Source organism: Podarcis muralis, chromosome 16 (genome assembly GCF_964188315.1).
Source record: "Podarcis muralis chromosome 16, rPodMur119.hap1.1, whole genome shotgun sequence".
NCBI classification, from domain to species: Eukaryota; Metazoa; Chordata; class Lepidosauria; order Squamata; family Lacertidae; genus Podarcis; species Podarcis muralis.
The window spans coordinates 25,795,054-25,814,065 of NC_135670.1; the positions used below are offsets into that span (position 1 = coordinate 25,795,054).

The 19,012-nt window shown below is 48.6% G+C and overlaps 2 protein-coding genes across 9 annotated transcripts in view; both read right to left on the reverse strand.

Moving 5' to 3' along the window:
• Positions 1 to 6,497, reverse strand: PLA2G1B (phospholipase A2 group IB). Of its 2 annotated transcripts, none has more exons than XM_028710965.2 (4): positions 4,956 to 6,497; positions 2,873 to 3,029; positions 2,046 to 2,173; positions 1 to 330 (listed from the first exon to the last, which is right to left on the reverse strand). In XM_028710965.2, the coding sequence occupies exons 2-4, from the start codon at positions 2,977 to 2,979 to the stop codon at positions 209 to 211; spliced, it is 357 nt and encodes a 118-aa protein (XP_028566798.1). In that variant the 5' UTR covers positions 2,980 to 3,029; positions 4,956 to 6,497; the 3' UTR covers positions 1 to 208. The 2 variants fall into 2 exon arrangements, with proteins under 2 accessions (XP_028566798.1, XP_028566797.2); XM_028710964.2 differs by having other exon boundaries at positions 4,818 to 6,497.
• Positions 6,498 to 8,345: 1,848 nt separating this feature from the next.
• Positions 8,346 to 19,012, reverse strand: part of MSI1 (musashi RNA binding protein 1) — a 61,799-nt gene continuing 51,132 nt past the window's right edge. For 3 of the 7 annotated variants that reach the window (XM_077920403.1, XM_077920399.1, XM_077920398.1), the window contains 4 exons: positions 17,677 to 17,745; positions 17,380 to 17,552; positions 16,055 to 16,120; positions 8,346 to 14,888 (listed from right to left, as the gene is read on the reverse strand). In XM_077920403.1, coding sequence (XP_077776529.1) covers positions 16,079 to 16,120; positions 17,380 to 17,552; positions 17,677 to 17,745 — 284 coding nt within the window. In that variant the 3' untranslated portion in view covers positions 8,346 to 14,888; positions 16,055 to 16,078. The remainder of the gene's footprint in view (positions 14,889 to 16,054; positions 16,121 to 17,379; positions 17,553 to 17,676; positions 17,746 to 19,012) is intronic. The other 4 variants (XM_077920400.1, XM_028709013.2, XM_077920402.1 and 1 more) reach the window with 2 other exon arrangements.

The following is a 19,012-nucleotide window of genomic DNA, read 5'->3' on the forward strand; positions in this document are numbered from 1 at the left end:
TTTGTTTGTTCATTCATTTATTTATTATTCGCACATTTAAAGGATTTCAGGGAATCACCCACCCACCAGCACACCTTCATAAAAAATCACACAAAACAATCCTCCTAAATTTGCAGCAGCAAACAAACTCAGCACGAAGCTTTCTTTTAAGCCGGGTCTCCGATAGCTCCCCTGCTTGAGGAGCCTTTTGAACTGGGTTGCCAGTTCATCACTTGCAGAATTTGCTGGTATCCAGGTTCTTGTAATCCTTGTTGTACGGAACCCCCGCAAAACAGATGGCGGCGCTGCGGTCACAATTACAGATGAAAGCCTCACACTCGTTATTCTTTTCTGGAGAAAGAAGATTTGGGAGAAGACGGGGGAATCAGGAGTTCAGGTGCGCTTGAGCCCAGGCAACCCACCCTCTCCCTTTTAGGAAAGTAAATACTGCCCACGACCTTCTGAGGACACAGTCCTCAAATACCTTTGAAACTGCCAGAGTTTAGGTCGGTTACCAGTGGACTTCTGAGTTTGATTCAAAGTGGTAGAACGAGCATATAATGTCGTAAGTGGCTTGGGACACAAGTTAACCAAACGAGTCCCTTCCCCAATAACAACCATCAGCAGGTGAGGTCTCGGTGGCAGTGCCTCTGCCATGAGGGGTTGCTGACCCACCTCCCCCCAGCAGGGCCTTTTCAGTGGTGGCTCCATGTTTGTGGAATGCCCTCCCTCTGGTGAGGATGCAGCTGCCTCCCTCATTACTGACTTTCAAGGAGAATTTAAAAAGATTCCTGTTCCCCCAAGTGCGCTGGGTGGTTGAAGAATATTGCTCCTGGCAACCGAGAGATCACTGGATGAGAAAATGTTTTAAACTGTTTTTAGAATGTTTGGAAGCATGGGTGTAGCCAGCAGGGTGCAGAGGGAGCAGCTGCCCCCCATCAAATAAATAAAAATACTTAACTAACTGACCAATTGCATCGTTCCCCCTGAAATAAATTCTGGCTATGCCCATATTTGGGAGAGAGAATGGATGGATGTGTTTGCTATTGGGCTCCTTTGGGAGGAAGTGCAGAATATAAATTGAATGAATGAATGAACGAGAACTTAAGAAAAGCTTGCTGAATCAGACCAATGGCCCATCTGGTCCACCATCCTGCTCTCACAGTGGCCAGAAGCATCACTGCCTCTAACTGTGAAGGCAGAGCATAGCCAGTAGAGCTAATAGCCATTTATAGCCTCCTCCATGAATTTGCATGTTTTAAAGGTTGGTGGCTGTTATTGTCTCCTGCAGGGGGGAGGGCGTTCCATAGATTAACTATGTGTTGCATGAACAGCTGCTTCCTTTTAGGTGTCCTGGATCTTCAACAGTGGTTCCACTAATCCACACAAACCCTTCAGCCTGAAATTGCCCTCATTCGCTCACTCTCTTTGTAAGGCAGATCCAGTTGACCTAAACGCTTGCACACCAGTGTCTCTGTATCGTCCTCACATATTTTCCGACCACATCTGATTTGTAATCATAGGACTAAACCAGTTTCCCAAACTTGGGTCTCCAGCTGTTTTTTTGGACTACAACTCCCATCATCCCTGGCTAGCAGGACCAGTGGCCAGGGATGATGGGAATTGTAGTCCATAAGCAGCTGGAGACCCAAGTTTGAGAAGCCTTGGCATAAACCTTTTAACTATACCAGGCATTAGGAAACGGGCCTTTCAGGTGTTGCTGGATTCCAACTCCCATCAGCCAGAGCAGGCATGATGGGAGTTGTAGTTCAGCCATGTGTCGAGGGCACCAGCTTGGGGGAAGGTGCCCTTTCAAGCCTGGGACCAGATCCAAGGTTATAGAATCATAGAATTGTAGAGTTGGTAGAAGGGACCCCAGGGGTCTTCTATTCCAACCCTCCAACAATGCAGGAATTGTATCTGAAGAATCCCTGAGAAGTGGCCATCCAAGCTATGTTTCAAAACCTCAAGTGAAAGAGAGTCTGTTCCACTTGTGGGGAAGAAAGTGTGTGCATTATCAACTGTGCCAGAGCCTCTGCTAAGCATGGCATATGAAGTGCGTTTACCTGCACAGGTGATTTCGGTGCCAGAGCAGGTGTAGGAGTAGGTCTTTGTGTAAGGATTGTCCAGGATGAAAGTGCAGTCCGGGTGCTTCTTGGCTGCGGAATAGCAGTTGTCGTGGATTTGGCAGCAGCTGCTCAGGAAACAGAAAGGAAAAGGAAAAGATTCAGAATGGTTCTCCCGGCGCCTGACACAAATTCAGAAAGCTTTCTTGCCGGAAGAAACCAAGCTCTCTACCTAATCCAGTGAGTGGCAAGGCATCCGGAAGAATAAGAAATCAAGACAACAAACTTTTTATAAAAGAATGGAAATGGCTTGCTGAATATTTACAGATAAATTGTAAACAGATAAGAACATTGGCAGGATTATTGTAATCACCTGCAGTTTTATAAGTGTATATATTTGAAGCAGATAAATAAATGAGCAAATTAAGTTAATTTCAGATATGCAGAAGATACTAAAAATAAATTTAAAGAACTACAGAAAGAGGGGGGAAGGAAGTCAAGTTTTGAAACGTTAAAATGGTCGTAAAATTAGTGAAATGTATAAACCTGTAGAGCATCAATATATATATATATTTAAAAAGAGTGAGTGCAAGGTAGGTTCTTCCCAGAAAATGGCCTTCTGCAACCGAATGCCTTTCAGGTGCTTTGACTACAACTCCCATCAAGCTGCGCTGGCCAGGCCTGATGGGAGTTGTAGTCCAAAACATTTGGAAGCCAGGCAGCTGAGGAAGTTTGCTCCAGCGGGACCTACCTCATCTCAAAAACACAATGAGAATACACAATGGTGAGCGGAGGGTTTGAGTGCTTTAAGAAAGATGGCTGCTTACGTGTCCAGGGCATCAATTGGCGTCCCGCTGCCCCCCAAACCACAGTAGCAGCCGTAGTTGTTGTAATCCCTGAGGGGGTCACTGGTTGGCATGGTGCATTTGATCATGTTACGGAATTGCCACAGGTTCCGGAGGACAGAAGCATGGGCAGTGCCCACTAGGAAACAAAGCGACACACATTCACACAAAAACTTCTCAGAGGACGGTGCATGCTCAGAGAGCCTTTCGAAAGCTCCTGTGAGTACGTATCTTTCTTTGGATTTAGGTAGTTTCCCACCTCTATAATGGCTGTATGTTTAAGTTTGCATTTCAGTTCCTTTTTTGTTTTTTGTTTATTTCCAAAACCGAAAAAAAAATTACAAACATCAAATTCAACATCCATATTCATTTTCTAACATTACATAATTCACTAAATTAAAGTATACCTAATTACTCTAAGCTTCTCTTTGCTGTATACAAATACAACACAGTTAGAAATTTTATGTTAAAGCTTTTATATTATAAATAATATTTCAAATTCCCCTATACCCCCGTTCCCCTTCACCCATGTGTGATCTCAATTTTTTTTAACTTCTTCCGTCTTGTGTTGTTATAATTTAATCATTGTTCAATTGATTCTTTTATTATTTCCTTGCTAACCCCTGCATGTTTTACACATTATCGCATTTCAGTTCCTTTGCTCTTTAAAGTGTATTTATTTCAGTTCCTTTGCTCTTTAAAATGCATTTATTATTCCAGTGGCTTGAACTCACCACCCTGAAGCTAAGGGTCTTATGCTCTACTGACTGAGCTGTCCAAGCCATGAACAATGCCGGAAACAAACTAAATATTTCTGCCTGAACCCTGGGCATGCAGGGTTGCAATGGACATGCAGAGTTGCGACAGGCATACTCCTTGGAAAAGCACAGGACTCTGCTGAGCTTGTGCAGCAGGAGCAATGGAAGGGCCCAGACATGCTCAAGGTCAGGCTTCCTCAACCTCGGCCCTCCAGATGTTTTTGGCCTACAACTCCCATGATCCCTAGCTAGCAGGACCAGTGGTCAGGGATGATGGGAATTGTAGTCTCAAAACATCTGGAGGGCCGAGGTTGAGGAAGCCTGCTCAAGGCAGAGACTCACTGGAAAGAGAGAGGGCCAGAGCAGGAACTCATACAGAGATGTGGCTTACAGTTTGGGCTTCTAGGAGCTCTTTGGCAGATTTAACGCATCACATTACTTCAACTGCCCCCAGCATGCTAGAGCTGTGCTTCCCAGCTAGCTAAGCAAGAAGGGAAGGCATGCAACGCTGGAACAAAAGAGAAAACTTTGGAGCATGGGCGTAGCAGAGGGGTGGGTACATGGGGTGCAGCTGCACCCCTAAAACAATAAAAATAAATAACTGACCAATCGCATTGCAGATAGCTCAGTTCTGCAGCCCAAAAAAAGTCCTGCCCCCCCCCCCCATAAATCCTGGATACACCCATGCTTCAAGAGGTACACAGAACAACATTCATAGGCCAGGGTGCTTTAAATATTATAAAACTCTTGCTCGGGGCAAATTGTATCCAATGATTTCAAAGAAAAGCAAGAAAACTTGTCTTCAAGACCACCTCAAAAACATTTTTAGAAATTTCCCCCATGAAGGGGCTTGTGCAATATTACAGAGATTAGATCACACACAGCTGTTTACACTCCAAATACTTGTGATTGCAATATTTCACTTGCAAAAAAATGGGGAGTTCCAAAGTGGAAGGAGGAAGGAGCCACCAAGAAGACTTTTTTTTTTGCTTTTTAAAGGCACCCATTGTCTGAACCAGACATGCAGATGGTTTCCTCTAAATTCACAAGTTTATTGAACCACCCAAATGGGGGGGGGGGGGACCAACCCTAAAACCCCCACCTTTCCAGGCCGATCAGAAGGCATCTGCAAAGCAAGGAATTCGCAACTTCACTGGGTTGCAACTCACCTGATGCCAGGAGAACTAGGAGGGCGAGGTTCATTTCGTCAGGCGTTCAAGTCCTAGTGGCCGTCCTTCACTTCCCTGCATCTTTATACCCTGCCCTCCCCTTGGCACCTGGATCCGAGATAAGAGTGCCCTGTTTACCTTTCTATAAGCATCCTTCTTCCGTTAGAGGTTGACCGGGGTGGTGGCTTGAGTGTCAAGCAAGGCCAATGGAAAAGCAGCCGTTTCCCTTTCCAATACACAGCTTAGCCTTTGCTAGAGAGGAATCTCGTTTCAAAAACACCCTTTTAAAAACATAACCCTGGTGGTTTTTCCACCACCCTGCACTCTACGTGGGGCTAATTTTGAAGGTGACCCGGGAACTACAACTAATCCAGAATGCGGCCGCTAGACTGGTGACTGGGAGCGGACGCTGAGACCACATAACACCGGTCTTGAAAGACCTACACTGGCTCCCAGTACGTTTCCGAGCACCATTCAAAGTGCTGGTGCTGACCTTTAAAGCCCTAAACGGCCTCGGTCCTGTATACCTGAAGGAGCGTCTCCACCCCCATCGTTCAGCCCGGACACTGAGGTCCCGCTCCAAGGGCCTTCTGGCGGTTCCCTCACTGTGAGAAGCCAAGTTACAGGGAACCAGGCAGAGGGCCTTCTCGGTAGTGGCACCCAACCTGTGGAACCCCCTCCCATCAGATGTCAAAGAGAAGAACTACCAGATTTTTAGAAGACATCTGAAGGCAGCCCTGTATAGGGAAGTTTTTAATGTTTAACAGACTACTATATTTTAATGCTTTGTTGGAAGCTGCCCAGAGTGGCTGGGGAAACCCAGCCAGATGGGCAGGGTATAAATAATAAATTCTATTTTATTCACCACTTGATTCAAGCTGGGACTCAACCCACATAGCCAGTTTTTGGTGCCAGGACTAATCTTGGAAGGAATAGCAAAGGAGAACAGTCGCTGGATGCAAAACAGCTTAAATTAGGATCCCCGGGCAACAGGCAAAGCAAATCCCAAATTCCTCCTGCCCCAGGTTGTCTGTTTTAGACAAGGGCCAGGTTGCCCCTGCCAGCCTCCCACAGTTGTTTTGGACTACAACTCCCATCAGACCCAGGCCAGGAGAGTCATATGCTGCTGAGAGTTAATAGTGCGAAACCTCTGGAGGGTACCAGGCTGGAGAAAGGCTAGCTAATTCTGTCAGCACCCTGACTGATCGAAGGATGTTTCCTAACCTAAGTGGAGGTGCCAGGATTGAACAAGAGAGCCCTCCCAACTGATGGAAGGCACTGATGGTGTCAGGCAATCATCATCATCATTTTATTATTTGTACCCCGCCCATCTGACTGGGTTGCCCTAACCACTCTGGGTGGCTAGAGAAGGATGGTCTGTTCAGTCTCTCCAAGGCCTCATTACAAGTGGGTACACGTGTTCAACCATTCACCACCGTCTTGGAACCTACAATCAAAAAGCAAGGCCTTGATGCCACCATGGGCTGCCCACTTGGCACTGACCTGTGACGGGGCCTTTTCGGTGGTGGTTCCCCAGTTCTGGAATGCTCTCTTTGGTGAGGTCTGCATGCCTGTCTCATTACTGACATTCAGGATGGATTTGAAAACCTCTTTTTGCCCAGGCATTTGATGGCTGATATGCACTGTTTCTGGAAACTCTTGAGATCATAGAATGAGGTGCTTTAATGTTTTAAGAATGCTCTATTTTTTAAAAAAAAATGTTTTACTATGGCTGCGTTTGCCACGCTGGACTCCTTCAGAAAGAAGGGTGGCATATCCATTGAATAAATGAATGAATGATAGAAATGTAAAAGGTAAAGGTAAAGGTACCCCGACTCTAACCACTATTCCACGCTGGCTCTCATTGGCCTTGGCTGCGACAAAAGCAACCCCAAGATGGCTTGGGTGCTTTGCAAGCACTACAGACACACACACACACACACACACACACACACACAGCACTTAAGCTGCATTCTGCTGGCTAATGACACCTGTGCAAATGGAAATCATTCGTAAATTGATTGTGCGAAAATCAACAGGTGCCCCCCCCCCCCACATTACCACTGTGCCAGGCTAAAAGGGAAGGAGAAACGGCTGTTTTTAAAACGCCTCCGATTGGGCAACTCACTCCAGCTTAGGGTCAACAGCAGACCCACCACGTGGCTATTCCTCAGTTCCAAGAATGTCCTCGTTTCCCAGTACTAAACAGCACATCAGCTCGAGTGGCCAGGAGGGCCTGCTCTCAGGACATTGGCGGCTGCCCAGATTTCCAAGACGTAACAGGACACTGGCAGCAATCCAGTTCCAGTCCATCTACAGACCCCAAGCCCTGGGAGAGCAGCACTTGCGAAGGAGCAGGCTGGCTCAAGGGTTTGTTGTGGGGAGGCTGAAATGAATGCCTATTGATTTCAATGGGGCGGAATATTTTCATTTATTAAATTGGTGTACCACCCTCCAACCACAAGGCAGTTCACGACATAAAAATACAAAACGACAGAAAATGCAAAACGAAAAGCAACCAGTAACACACACACCCACACCCAAATCACTGGGTGACCTTGGGAGCCAGTCACTCTCCTCTCCACAGGGATGTTGTGAGAATAAATGGGGTTTTGCCTTTTAATACAGTGTTTCTGCTTTGAAATATGCTGGTCATCAAAGAGGGAGGCCTTGAGTTGGGAAACCGCAGCCCTCCAACTTCCATCAGCTCCAGCCAGCATGGCCAGTGGTCAGGGATAACTGAAGCTCACAAGTTCCCACTTTGTGATGGATTCTTCTGCTTCTTGGCTTTCTTCAGGGTTTGGAGTCTCAGGCAGAAAATATCAAATGCCATTGGACCATCGCCACCACACCACAACATAGGAACTTAACGAGGCTGCCTGTTACCTGCCAGATCACTGATCCATCTAGCTGAGTGCTGCCTACACTGGCTGGCAGTGGGTCTCCAGGGCTTCAGACAGGGGACACTGAAGGCGCTGCCAGGGCCAAAATTGGGGCCTTCTGCATGCAAGGCAGGTGCTCTGCATCTGAGTCACAACCCTTCCCCTCATCCTTTATAGGTTTCTAGACGCTCAGGAACAAAGTGGAACATGCTTTACACTGAAGGAGATCATTGGTTCGTCTAGTTCAGTGATGTCAACACTGGCTGGCAGCAGCTTTCCTGGGTTTCAGACCTATTCCCAGCTCTACCTGGAGGTGTCAGATTGGAGCAGGAACCTTCCTCAGGCACTCCGCCACTGAACGATGGCCCTTTCCAAACAGGAACACAGGAAGCTGCCCTATGCTGAGGTAGGCCACTGGCCTATTGAGCTTACACTGACTGGCAGCAGCTCTCCAGAATTTCAAGCAGGAGTTTACCTGGAGATGCTGGGGATCAAACTGGGAACTTTCTGTATGCAGAGGAGATGTTTTGCCACTGAGCCACACCCCAACAGCTCGTTCTCCCTGCAGGGAGATTTCTAGATGCAAACTCCACACACATCCATGGCAGCGTTCGCCCACTTCCAAACCACACCAACAAAGCCAAAAGCCGTTTTCAAATAATTTATTAGGAATTTAAAACTGAAAATCTGGAAAAAGGGGTTACAGGTATGGAGAGAGAACATTGACGTATAATAAAACTGGCTTAATAAAAACCACAGCTTTATTTTTTTTCTCTTAAAAAAAAAAAGATCAGACACAGCAGCAGTAGCTCCCCCCCCCCCCCCAAATCACAGGCCCTCCCACCCCCTGACACCTGGGCTGTTGCCAAGAGAGTCGCAATGCAAACTCCGGATCTTGGTGGCGCCGCAGGTAAGGGACGTGGTCGGAGAAGCAGCTCAGCGCGTGTACCGAGGGGGGAGGCACGGCTGTGTGTGTCCCCCCACCCCCTCTGCAGCCCCCCAAGGCTGAAGACTCGAGAATAAAAATAAACCCAATAAACCGCGGCTGCACTTTCGCTTCTCTTTTTTTTAAAAAAGGACATACAGACTCGTCTCAGTAACAAAAATTATTGCTTTGTGTTTCCAGTACTAATTCGCTAAGTTATCCCACCCCACCCCCCACTCCTTCCCTCTCCACCCCACCCCCGCCCCGCAAAAAAAGAAGAAAAAGAATAAAAAAAGAGAACTCTCCCAATATTTATGACCTGCTTCAGGTGGGGACTTGGGGTTTGAGGACAAGGCAGCAAGGACATCACCCCAAAGAGAGGGCGGGGGGCATGAGGCAGAGAGAAAGAGAGAGAACAGAAAGGGGTGGCTGACGCTGATGAGCAGCCAAAAGGCTTCACACCTGGACTGTTCCACTTCAGGATGCCGGGGGGGGGGGGCTGCCTTATACAGAGTCAGATGGCTGAGTCCATCTCCTCAGTATTGCCTAAACTGACTGGCAGTGGCTCTCCAGTGTTTGAGGCAGGGGTCTCCCCCAGTCTTGCCCGGAGATGCCATTGGGGGCAGAACCTGGGACCTTCTGCATGCAAAGTGCTCTGCCAGTGACCTAGGGCCCTTCTTTTGACAAGGTGCTAGTCCACATGGTTCCGAGTTAAATAGCAGCATAGGAAGCTGCCTTATACCAAGTCATGCCATTGGTTCGTCTAGCTCAGTACTGTCCCTCCTAGCCAAGGATTGAACCTCTGCATGCAAAGTGGATGCTTCTGCCGCTTGGGTTTGGAGGTTCCAGTTAAGGAAATCTTCCCTAGTGACATGAAACCAGCAGGTGAAGGAGGGCTGGGGTACATCACAAAGCATGGCACACTGGTTTTCTATATGCATGAGAATGTATGAAGAGCCCTGCCGATGGATCAGGCCCAAAGGCTCATCTAGTCTGGCCTCTTTGTTCTCACAGTAGAGCCAAACGCCCCAAAGAACCTAGGAATTTAGATAAGACTGCCTCTGGACCTGGAGGCTCCATAAGAACACAAGAAGAGCCCTGCTGGATCACAGATCTGGTCCAGCCTCCTGCCCTCACAGTGGCCATCCAGGTGCCTCTTTGGGGAAGCCGGCAGGCAGAACCTGACCACAAGAATAACTCTCCTCACCTGCATTCACTGCTTCCAACAGTGGAGGTAAAACACAGCAGGTAATAGTCATTGACAGCTTTATCCTCCATGGAGTCTCTCCCCCCCCTCCCGATAAAGCAGCATTAAAACATGCACTCTGAAGTGAGTGCAGGGATAAGGGACATCTGTTTCCCTTCAGATGTTGCTGGACTCAAACTCTGAACAGCCTCTGCAGGCTGCATGAAATTTAAGCTGATCCTGGCCAAACGGGTTCTGCAGGCTTCTGATAATTTCAAAAACCTGCTGGACCGAAGTTGTTACAGCAGGACAAAGGACCCCCCCCCCCCCCCGGAAATGATGCCGGCTCTTTTCTGCTACTTTCAATGCTGTTTGAAAAATGGTCACTAGTCACCAGTCTTGAGGAAGCAAAGATCCTGTTTTGGGTGGTGTTGTGTGTCCAGACTTCCACAACCTGGTGTTCTCTGCATTTCTTTTGGACGAAAATTGCCATCAGCCTCCAGCCAGCATGGGCATGCTCGAGTAGATGCCATGGTCGTATTGGCCAAGGGCTGACGCAGCCCAAAACATCTGGAGGGCACCAGGTTGGGGAAGGCTGGATTTGTCTCTTGCTCATAGGGGCTAAGTTTGAGGAAAGGCGCTAAAAAAATTATTATTATTATTATTATTATTATTATTTGACTTAAGATGAAGCTGTGTTTTATTTTCCCTGGGCATAAGTGTCAGACTGCATCTTAAGAAAAGGCTCAGACAAGGTCTTTGGTTCAAGTTTAAACAGATTTCAGACCCAGCCCCGGAAGAGGAAAATTTAAGCTCCCCCCCTCCGCAACAAAAGGGTATTGATTTATTGCAACTGGAAATTCTCACCCATGAAGTATTGCATTACACATGTAAAGAGGAAATGGAGCCTGCAACTAAGTATGCACACACCAAGAGGAAGCTGCAAGCAAGGGATGGATGGAATGCTGCTTGAAACAGAGTCAGACCCTTAGTCCATGTAGCTCAGTATTGTCCGCACTGACAGGCAGAGGCTCTCAATGGTTTGGGACAGGAGCCTTAGTTCTACTTGGCAATGGTGGGGGGGGGGGATTGGACCCGAGACCATCTGCATGCAAAGCAGATGCTCTCTACCACGGCCCTTACCCAAACTGCACATTTGCCACACCTGCACGATGTGGAGGCGTCTTTTAACGTTGTCTAAACAATGCAATGGGCAGAGAGACCCTCTCCTGGTTGGCTGTGTGGGAGAAAGGGGCCAGGACAGAGGAACCTGAGACAAGTGGGATTTTGCACATCCCCCCCAAACACATATAGATAGATTTCCTCTTGCCACCTCAAAGAGGCTCAGCAGATCCCACAGCTTCCTTCCTTGCCAAAGTGGCAATTCCTTGAAGGGTGGGCCCAAGGCATTTCCGTCCCCGCAAAATGTAGATGACACAACACCCATCCACACCATTCCCTACATGCAATCGATCCAGAAGGAAGGTCCCTGGCACAAGCCTCCCTGAAAGGAACAGCAGCTGTGAAAGAGCCCTTCAGTCAGTAGACAGAACGCAGTGGCTAGTGCCTGTGCTGTCACGAACTATGGTACTCTTGCACAGATGCCATTCGTTTCAATGGAGGTTGCATGGGAGATCATCACACTGGACTGATAGCTCCATTGATAGGCGTGCGGGGAGAGGGAGTGGGCGCCACTGGGATCTTCCCCTTCGGGCACCAAAATGTTCTCTTATTGAAAGGCTGAAGCAGAGAGGCAGGGACATGGCTGCAGCATGTCTGAATCCTTTCGCGTCACACACTTTCGCTCTCTGGAGGAGGTCTCACACGGGTCGGATCTGCCTGCTTCCCACCTTAGTGATGCCCAAAATCCATTGGAAAGGCCACATCTAGATCTGGACTGAGCCACAGCTTCCCTCTGCGGGAGCACTGGTTCCCAAAAATGGGCATTTGGGGGTGGGAATTTAAGTATGGTAGTCAGAAGCAACCCAAAAGCCCACTCTGGGGCAGCAACTCACCACACAGAATGTCACAGACAAAGAAGCTGCCTTGCACAAGTCAGTTCATCGGTCATCTAGCTTATTCCTGTCTACACAGACCCCAAGGTATGAACCTGGGACCTTCTGCACCTAAAGCAGGCACTCTGTGCCTCTGAGCTACGGCCCGTCCTCGTGGTAGCGAGAAGAGCAGGGAAGGAAGAGTCCCGCAAAAAGGCAAGTAGCTTGAAAATGAGGCGTGCGGGTGAGGCATGCAAATGTCGCCTAGGAAGTGGATAGCCAGCGTAGCTGCTCTTGGGCTTGAACTCCCAGCAGCCCCACCTGCCAGCCAGGACAGAGAGCATGACTGGCTATGCCTGTTCCAAAGGGAGACACTTATCACAGTTTTCAGCCTCACCCTGGCTGTGTACAGTCATACCTCTTGTTACGTTCAGTTCAGGTTATGTCTTTTCAGGTTGTGTCCGGCAGCGACCCGGAAGGGTTACTTCCGGGTTTCACCGCTTGTGCATGAACAGAAGCGGCGAATCGCGACCCGCACGTGTGCGCAGATGCGGGTTGCGTTCCTTTCAGGTTGCGAACGGGGCTCCGGAACGGATCCAGTTTACAACCAGAGGTACCACTGTAGTAGCAAATCTTGACAGAAGGTGTGCGGAAGACAAAGAAAGGCCCCCACGAGATGAGTCGAAGGAAGATGCAGAGGGCCATGTGCAAGGAGAAATGGATGGGGATTTAACTTTCTGCTTCAAAGAGAGCACTGAATGTGTGCAGAGTGGCCCTTCCCTTTCCACTTCCACCACAGGAGGCAAACTTTGCTCACCTCGCCCCTGACAGGAAGACGGGTTTCCCAGTGGGGTCAGTCTCAGCAAAATTAGCTGTGATCCTTGCATTGCAGGGGGTTGGACTACAGTAGATGACCCTTCGGGGCCCTTCCAGCCCTACAAGTCTATGATTCAAATGCGCCTTTCTTAAGAACAAACGGTATCCTGGCATAGTAAAACAGGGTGGGGGATCCAGAGCTTATCCCCCCCCCCAAACTCACAGGATCCCTGAGAACCTTTCTACTGGTGCAGATCTTGGGCCACATTCACACCATACCAGTTAAAACCACTCGAAACAGCCATGAATTCCCCCGCCCCTACAAAATAATAATAATCCTGGGAACCACAGTTTGTTTTGGTGCTGAGACCTTCCCTCCCCTTCACAATTCGCCTGGGAAGAGGGGATTGATGGTTCGAGTACTCTGAGAGCTGTAGCTCTGGGGAGGTAACAGGGGGTTATCTTAACAATTCTCCGCGCCCTTTGACAAACTGCAGCCCCCAGGATTCAATGTGCTTTCGATGTATGGTATGGATGTGGTCTTTACTCAGAAATAATGCCCATTGGGTTTGATGGCTGGGTTTAGGAGGGTGTGGGATCACAGCCTAAGTCTCTCTCACTAGCAAAACACACAAACACACACACTTTTTTTGCCTGAATCACCACCCACCTTTACAGTAAAAAGTGAGGGAGATGGGTGGGGGGCGCGAACAGACGCCCTCGACACCCCCGCCCTCCCGGCAAGCTATTGCCCACCCTCTTGGCAGGAAGCAGTAAATATTGGGAGAGTTACATCCACCCAAAGCGTCAACAGAGACCAGCAGTGGTGGCTGAAGAAGCCCTTTTCTAAAGCGGGCGCTGGCACCGTCATGAGAGGGGGGCACGACGCCCGCATGCTGAGCCTGGCGCAAGCCGCTCAGCAGCGCCCCCTCCACACCAGATGATGCAAGTAGCTCTCACCCAACTCTTTCCAAACCCGCCCTCCCCCCTGTCCCCCCCAACACCCCCGAAGCGCCCTCCTCCTCCTCCTGCTCCCCACCCCACCAGACTCCCAGAGGTCTTAAAATCTTATACAGTAAAAGGTATAAAAAAGGGGGAGGGAAAAGAGGTTCGTCACGGTCCAACTGGAGAGAGTATTGCTCACGTTTTCGGCATCAAGAGGCCCAGAATGAGAAGAGGAAAAAGAAAGGAAGCTTAAGAAACCCAGAGTTTGCTTGGTGCACAACAAGGCGGAAGACCGCCCTGCAATATTTACATATGATACAGGAAAGAGCGAAGGGAAGGGGGCGGAGAACAAAATAACAATAATAAAAACCCACAGAAACCTAAAATCTAGGGGAGGGGAAAGGAGAGGAGGGGGGAATTCAGTCATCAGGAATAGTGTTTTCTTCTTCTTCTTAGTCCACTTAGCAAAATATACAGTTCATTATTCGTTCCACAGCAATTGCCTTCTGCTAATTCGACACGTTTCTCAAAGCCTCACCTTGATAGAAAGAAAAGGTTTCTTTTTTTACAAAAAAAGAGAGAGACCGAGAGAAAGAGAATCTGCCCGATGCAGCGACATCTCCCTGCTCTCTGCCCACCCTTCGGAACTGCCTTCACTTGACATCGCAATGCGTCCTTTCCAAGATAACCTTTTGCTTTCTCATGACCGAGTCCTGTTCCTTCCTCCTGCCCTGCCCACCCCCCAAAATATATATTTATATAATATATATCTAAAAACAAAACAAAACAAAAAGATTTCAAAGCCAAATAAAAATATTCCTCAATAAAAGCTACCCCCTACTCACAATCACAAAAAATAAAATAAAATCCAAATTCATAAAAACGGTTCTTCTGAGAGGCTCTGCAAAAGAGCAAAAAGAACCACCACAACGAAAAAACAATGACAATGAGAGGACTGACTTCACACCTCCACGGTCCTCCTCCCCCAGCACCCCCCTCTCCCTCCCCTCCCCCCCCAAAAAAGATTAAAAAATAAAAGCTAACAAGCTAACAAAATAAATAAAAGAAGAATTGTCGGGGTGGAGGGTTTGGGGAGAAGTGTAAACGGTCAGCGGTTATTAGTAAGAAGAGGAGACAAGATCTCCTTGCGTTCAAATCCAGTGCTCAAGATCTGGTCAATGGAGAGGTCAGGGCAGGCCGGGAGAAGCCCAGCAAACAGCCACGAGTGTGCAGTTTTATTTACTAAAAATGAAATCTTGGCTCATCCCTCAAGTGTTGCCGGATCCTCCAGGTCGCTTGTCCTTGGTTTGCTCACTGGGGAATCTGCAAGAACAAAGGGTGTGGGGAGATGGAAATTATGGAATGATCGTGCAAGGTTAGCCTCCCCAGAATTTTGCATTCACAGCTGTCTCAAGAGTGTGCAGGCACACCTTCTCGTAGAATCTTACAGTGGTTAAAAGGTAAAGGTAAAGGATCCCTGGATGGTTAAATCCAGTCAAAGGCGACTACGGGGTTGCAGCGTTCATCTCGCTTTCAGGCCGGGGGAGCTGGTGTTTGTCCACAGACAGCTTTCCAGGTCATGTGGCCAGCAGGACAAAACCACTTCTGGCTCAACGGGACACTATGACATAAGCCAGAGTGCACGGAAACGCCGTTTACCTTCCCGCCACAGGAGTACCTATTTATCTACTTGCGCTGGTGTGCTTTCAAGCTGCTAGGTTGGCAGCAGCTGGGACAGAGCAACGAGAGCTCACTCTGTCACAGGGATTTGAACCGCCAATCTTCCAGTCAGCAAGCCCAAGAGACTCAGTGGTTTAGACCACAGCGCCACCCGCCTAGAGCTGAAAGGCACTCCCCAAAGCTAATCTGGTCCAACCCCTTGCAATGCAGGAATCACAGCTAAATAATCCTTTACAATGCCCAACATAATACTAGACTCCACAATGGGAACATCCCACGAGAGACAAATGGAAGGGCTTTTTCTCACACAGCCAAGCATCTGTGTCAAGTCAATGGGCGTGCCTTTCCCCTCATGAAGAAAAGAGGAGGCAGGCTCTGAACATAAGAAGAGCCTGCCAATGGCTCACGCAGTCCAACCTCCTGTTTTCACAGTGGCCAACCAGATGGCTGTAAGAGCCCCACAAACAGGACACAAGTGCTAAAGCATCTCTCTCTCGCACACAGAGTGGTTTCCAGCAACTGGGATTCAGGAGCATTGCTGCCTCAGACTACGGAGGCAGAGCACAGCCATCACGGCTATTAGCCGCTGAAAGCATGAATTCGCCCGATCCTCTGTTACAGCCAGAAGATGCAGAGAACCATCCTAGGTCTTACCACTTGACTTCAAAGCACAGATAGGCATCTGTGGGAGGAGGCATCCCCTCTAATATCTTGGACTATGGCCACTTCACCCTACAGTTCAACTCAGAGTTCTAAAACTGTCTTCAAGGACAGACCTATTGAAGCCGAGTCCCCATTGGCCATCTTACCTCCTCCTTCCTTGGTCCTCAGCTTCAGTGGTAACCATTAGTAAACGCTGTTGCAATCAAAGGTCCCTTCAAAACAATGACATGACATTGATTGGACATTATCTGCAGAGCTTTGAACACTCACAATGTACCATATTTTGTGAGTGGGTGTGGGTGTACTATATCAGGTTAAACTGCAAGGTGACCTTATCCCCACATGTGCCATCTTGACTGCTTCAATCTGCAGAACTGACACTGTTACAGGTGCCACAAAATTCTCGTTCCACATTTGTAAGGAATGGAACTTTCAGTGTGGCAGCACTTTGGAACTCCCTTGCCTATTGACATCCAGCAGGCAGGTGCCTCATTTTGTACTCTTTTTGGTGCTTGCTAAAAACGTTTTTGCTAAGGAAAGGCCTATCCAGATACGTAGAATGTTGATGAAAATTTTAATCTGGGGTTGTTGTTTTTTAAATTAAAAAATGTTTTATTTTTATTGTACACACATAATTCATAACACGACTGACAAAAAATGGCTCCTTAAGGGGGTAAAATACTGAACAAAAAAAAAGAGTTCTTTTTTGTAAACCGCCTTGAGTGTGGTTTTTTCAGGGTTTTTTGCTTTGCAATCATGCAGTATATAAATTTAATGAACTAAATAAATACATCAAATGACCCAACTGAGTTATCTGGTGCTGCAGAATTGAAGCGCAGAGCACTCTAGCCTTTGTCATCAGAAAGGGCCACTGGCAGGGCTGCACATACTGCCTCCTAGGAAGATAATCATAGCAATGGGGAGACCAACTTGGCCCCATCCACCGGCCAGTGAAAAAGTAGCTGTTCTAACGTTTGCTTTCCTCTTCCCTCCGCATTCCTATTTCCTTACGTGCTGTACCTATTAAATTGCGAGCCTGGAAGGCAGGGACAGTCTCATAATTTAATATATGCACAGTGCTTGTTTAAAAAAATGCTACGTGCTTTAGCAGTATTCAATAGTTATGATTGTTACTAAAGGATATATAACTTCAGGCAAAGCTAAAGAAGTCCCGACATTTCTTTAAAAAGCAAACATAAATGAATGTTATGCTACAAGTCACTGGCCTGCCTTTCCTGTCTGGCAGTGGCTCTGTTGGGTCCTGCTTAGCCCTTCACATCCTTTAATTCAGCCATCCCCAAACTGGTGCACTCCAGATATTCTGGACTACAGCTACAGTCCAAAATGGCCATGTTGGCTGGAGCTGATGGGAGCTGTAATCCAAAACATCCATAGGGCACCAGGCTGGGGGAGGCTGCTTTTTAGAGAGCTCCTTGCTCCACCCCACGGGGCCCTCCAGCTGATTACTCACCCCTAGGCTGTGGCCAAAGCCAGTGCTCGGGGCGGGACTTGCTGCACTGATGTAGCTGCTGACTCCTGAATCCTGATTGGCTGCTCCGTAAAGCTCCGCCATTGGCCCGGGGCTGGTGGTGCCCAGGAATCCACCGGTGCGGCTCGGGGTGGACCCTACAGGAGGAAGCAGGACTAGCCAGTGAAGATGCCAATATGAAGGCCCCCTTGTCCCCCCGCCCCACCCCTCACCCAGAACAAATAGAGAGCTTCCCCAAAGCCAGCAAGGTGGCCACCCCCCAGGGAGCACGGCAGTTACCTGTCCCTCGCACCACAGCCGCCGCCGCTGCCGCCGCTGCCATGGGTCCATACGCAGTGAGAGGGATGGCTGGAAGGAAAGGGAGAGACGTCAGAGCAGGCCTGGGCTTCCCTGCAGGGGTGGTGAAGGCGTGGGTGGCTGGTGAATCTAAAGAGCACCCAGGGCCCATGAGCCAGGGATAGGGGAGGTGGTGACCCTCGCCTGCTGATGGGAGTTGGAGTCACTGGCATTCCCTGCTCTCTGAGAAGTAGAATTTCCACGCAGGGAATAATGCCTCTTCTTCGATCTCAGGGATGGTGGGAGACAAGCCGCCTTCTGCTGGCTTCGGAAGCTTTCATAGGTTTCCTCCACTGTCTAATTACATCAGGGATAGTCAACATGCTGCAATGTTGGTCAAGGGATGATGGGAGTTGTAGTCCACTGGGCCATATTGGCTGGGGCTGGCAAGAGGCAGAGTTCCAACCACTCCCTGCACCAGGCAGAGAGCAGTTCAAGGTCACAGCCACAGCATATATTTAAAGAACTCTAAACAGGCATGGCCCCCCCCCAAAGAATTATGGGTGCTGTGGTTCGTTAAGGGTGCCGAGAGTGGTTAGGAGCAGTGCTTCCCCCAGGAGGTACTCAGGGGCAGGCAGCACCGGCACTTCTTTTGTTGTAATTTTAAAAATGTGGCACTTACTGTAACAGCTTCATGGCTTCTATTTTTCTAGGAAAAAAGCACTGGTCAGTAGACACCCCCCCAGCCCCCTCACAGAGCTGCTGTTCCCAGAGTTCCCTGGAAAAGGGGATTGATTGTTAAACCACTTAGGGGGTAGCGGCTCTGGGAGGGGAGTAGGGGTGGTCTCCTAACCACTCTCAGCACTCTTCACGAACCATGGCTCCCAGAATTCTTTGGAGGGGGGAGGCCATGGTATCATAGCTCTTTATGGTGCGGATGTGACCTTGAACTGTGGTCTACCGGGGATAGCCAGCGTGGTTGGATTCAGCATCCTGTCAGCTCCAGACTGTGGGCGTCGTCTGAAGGCACAAGAGGCCACCAACTTGATGAAGCTAAGTACCGTATTTTTCGCTCTATAAGACGCACCAGACCACAAGACGCACCTAGTTTTTGGAGGAGGAAAACAAACAAACAAAATATTCTAAATCTCAGAAGCCAGAACAGCAAGAGGGATCGCTGTGCAGTAAAAGCAGCAATCCCTCTTGCTGTTCTGGCTTCTGGGATAGCCACGCAGCTTGCATTCGCTCCATAAGACGCACACACATTTCCCCTTACTTTCTAGGAGGGAAAAAGTGAGTCTTATAGAGCAAAAAATACGGTAGGTCTGGCTCAGGTCAG

Bases quoted from the DNA above. Each gene is read 5' to 3' on its own strand.
- PLA2G1B (XM_028710964.2), bottom strand. From the start codon at position 4,851: ATGAACCTCGCCCTCCTAGTTCTCCTGGCATCAG. The intron at 3,030-4,817 runs GTGAGTTGCAAC...TTTGTTTCCTAG, and splicing joins CCTAGTTCTCCTGGCATCAG to TGGGCACTGCCCATGCTTCT. The intron at 331-2,045 runs GTAAACGCACTT...TTCTTTCTCCAG, and splicing joins CACCGAAATCACCTGTGCAG to AAAAGAATAACGAGTGTGAG.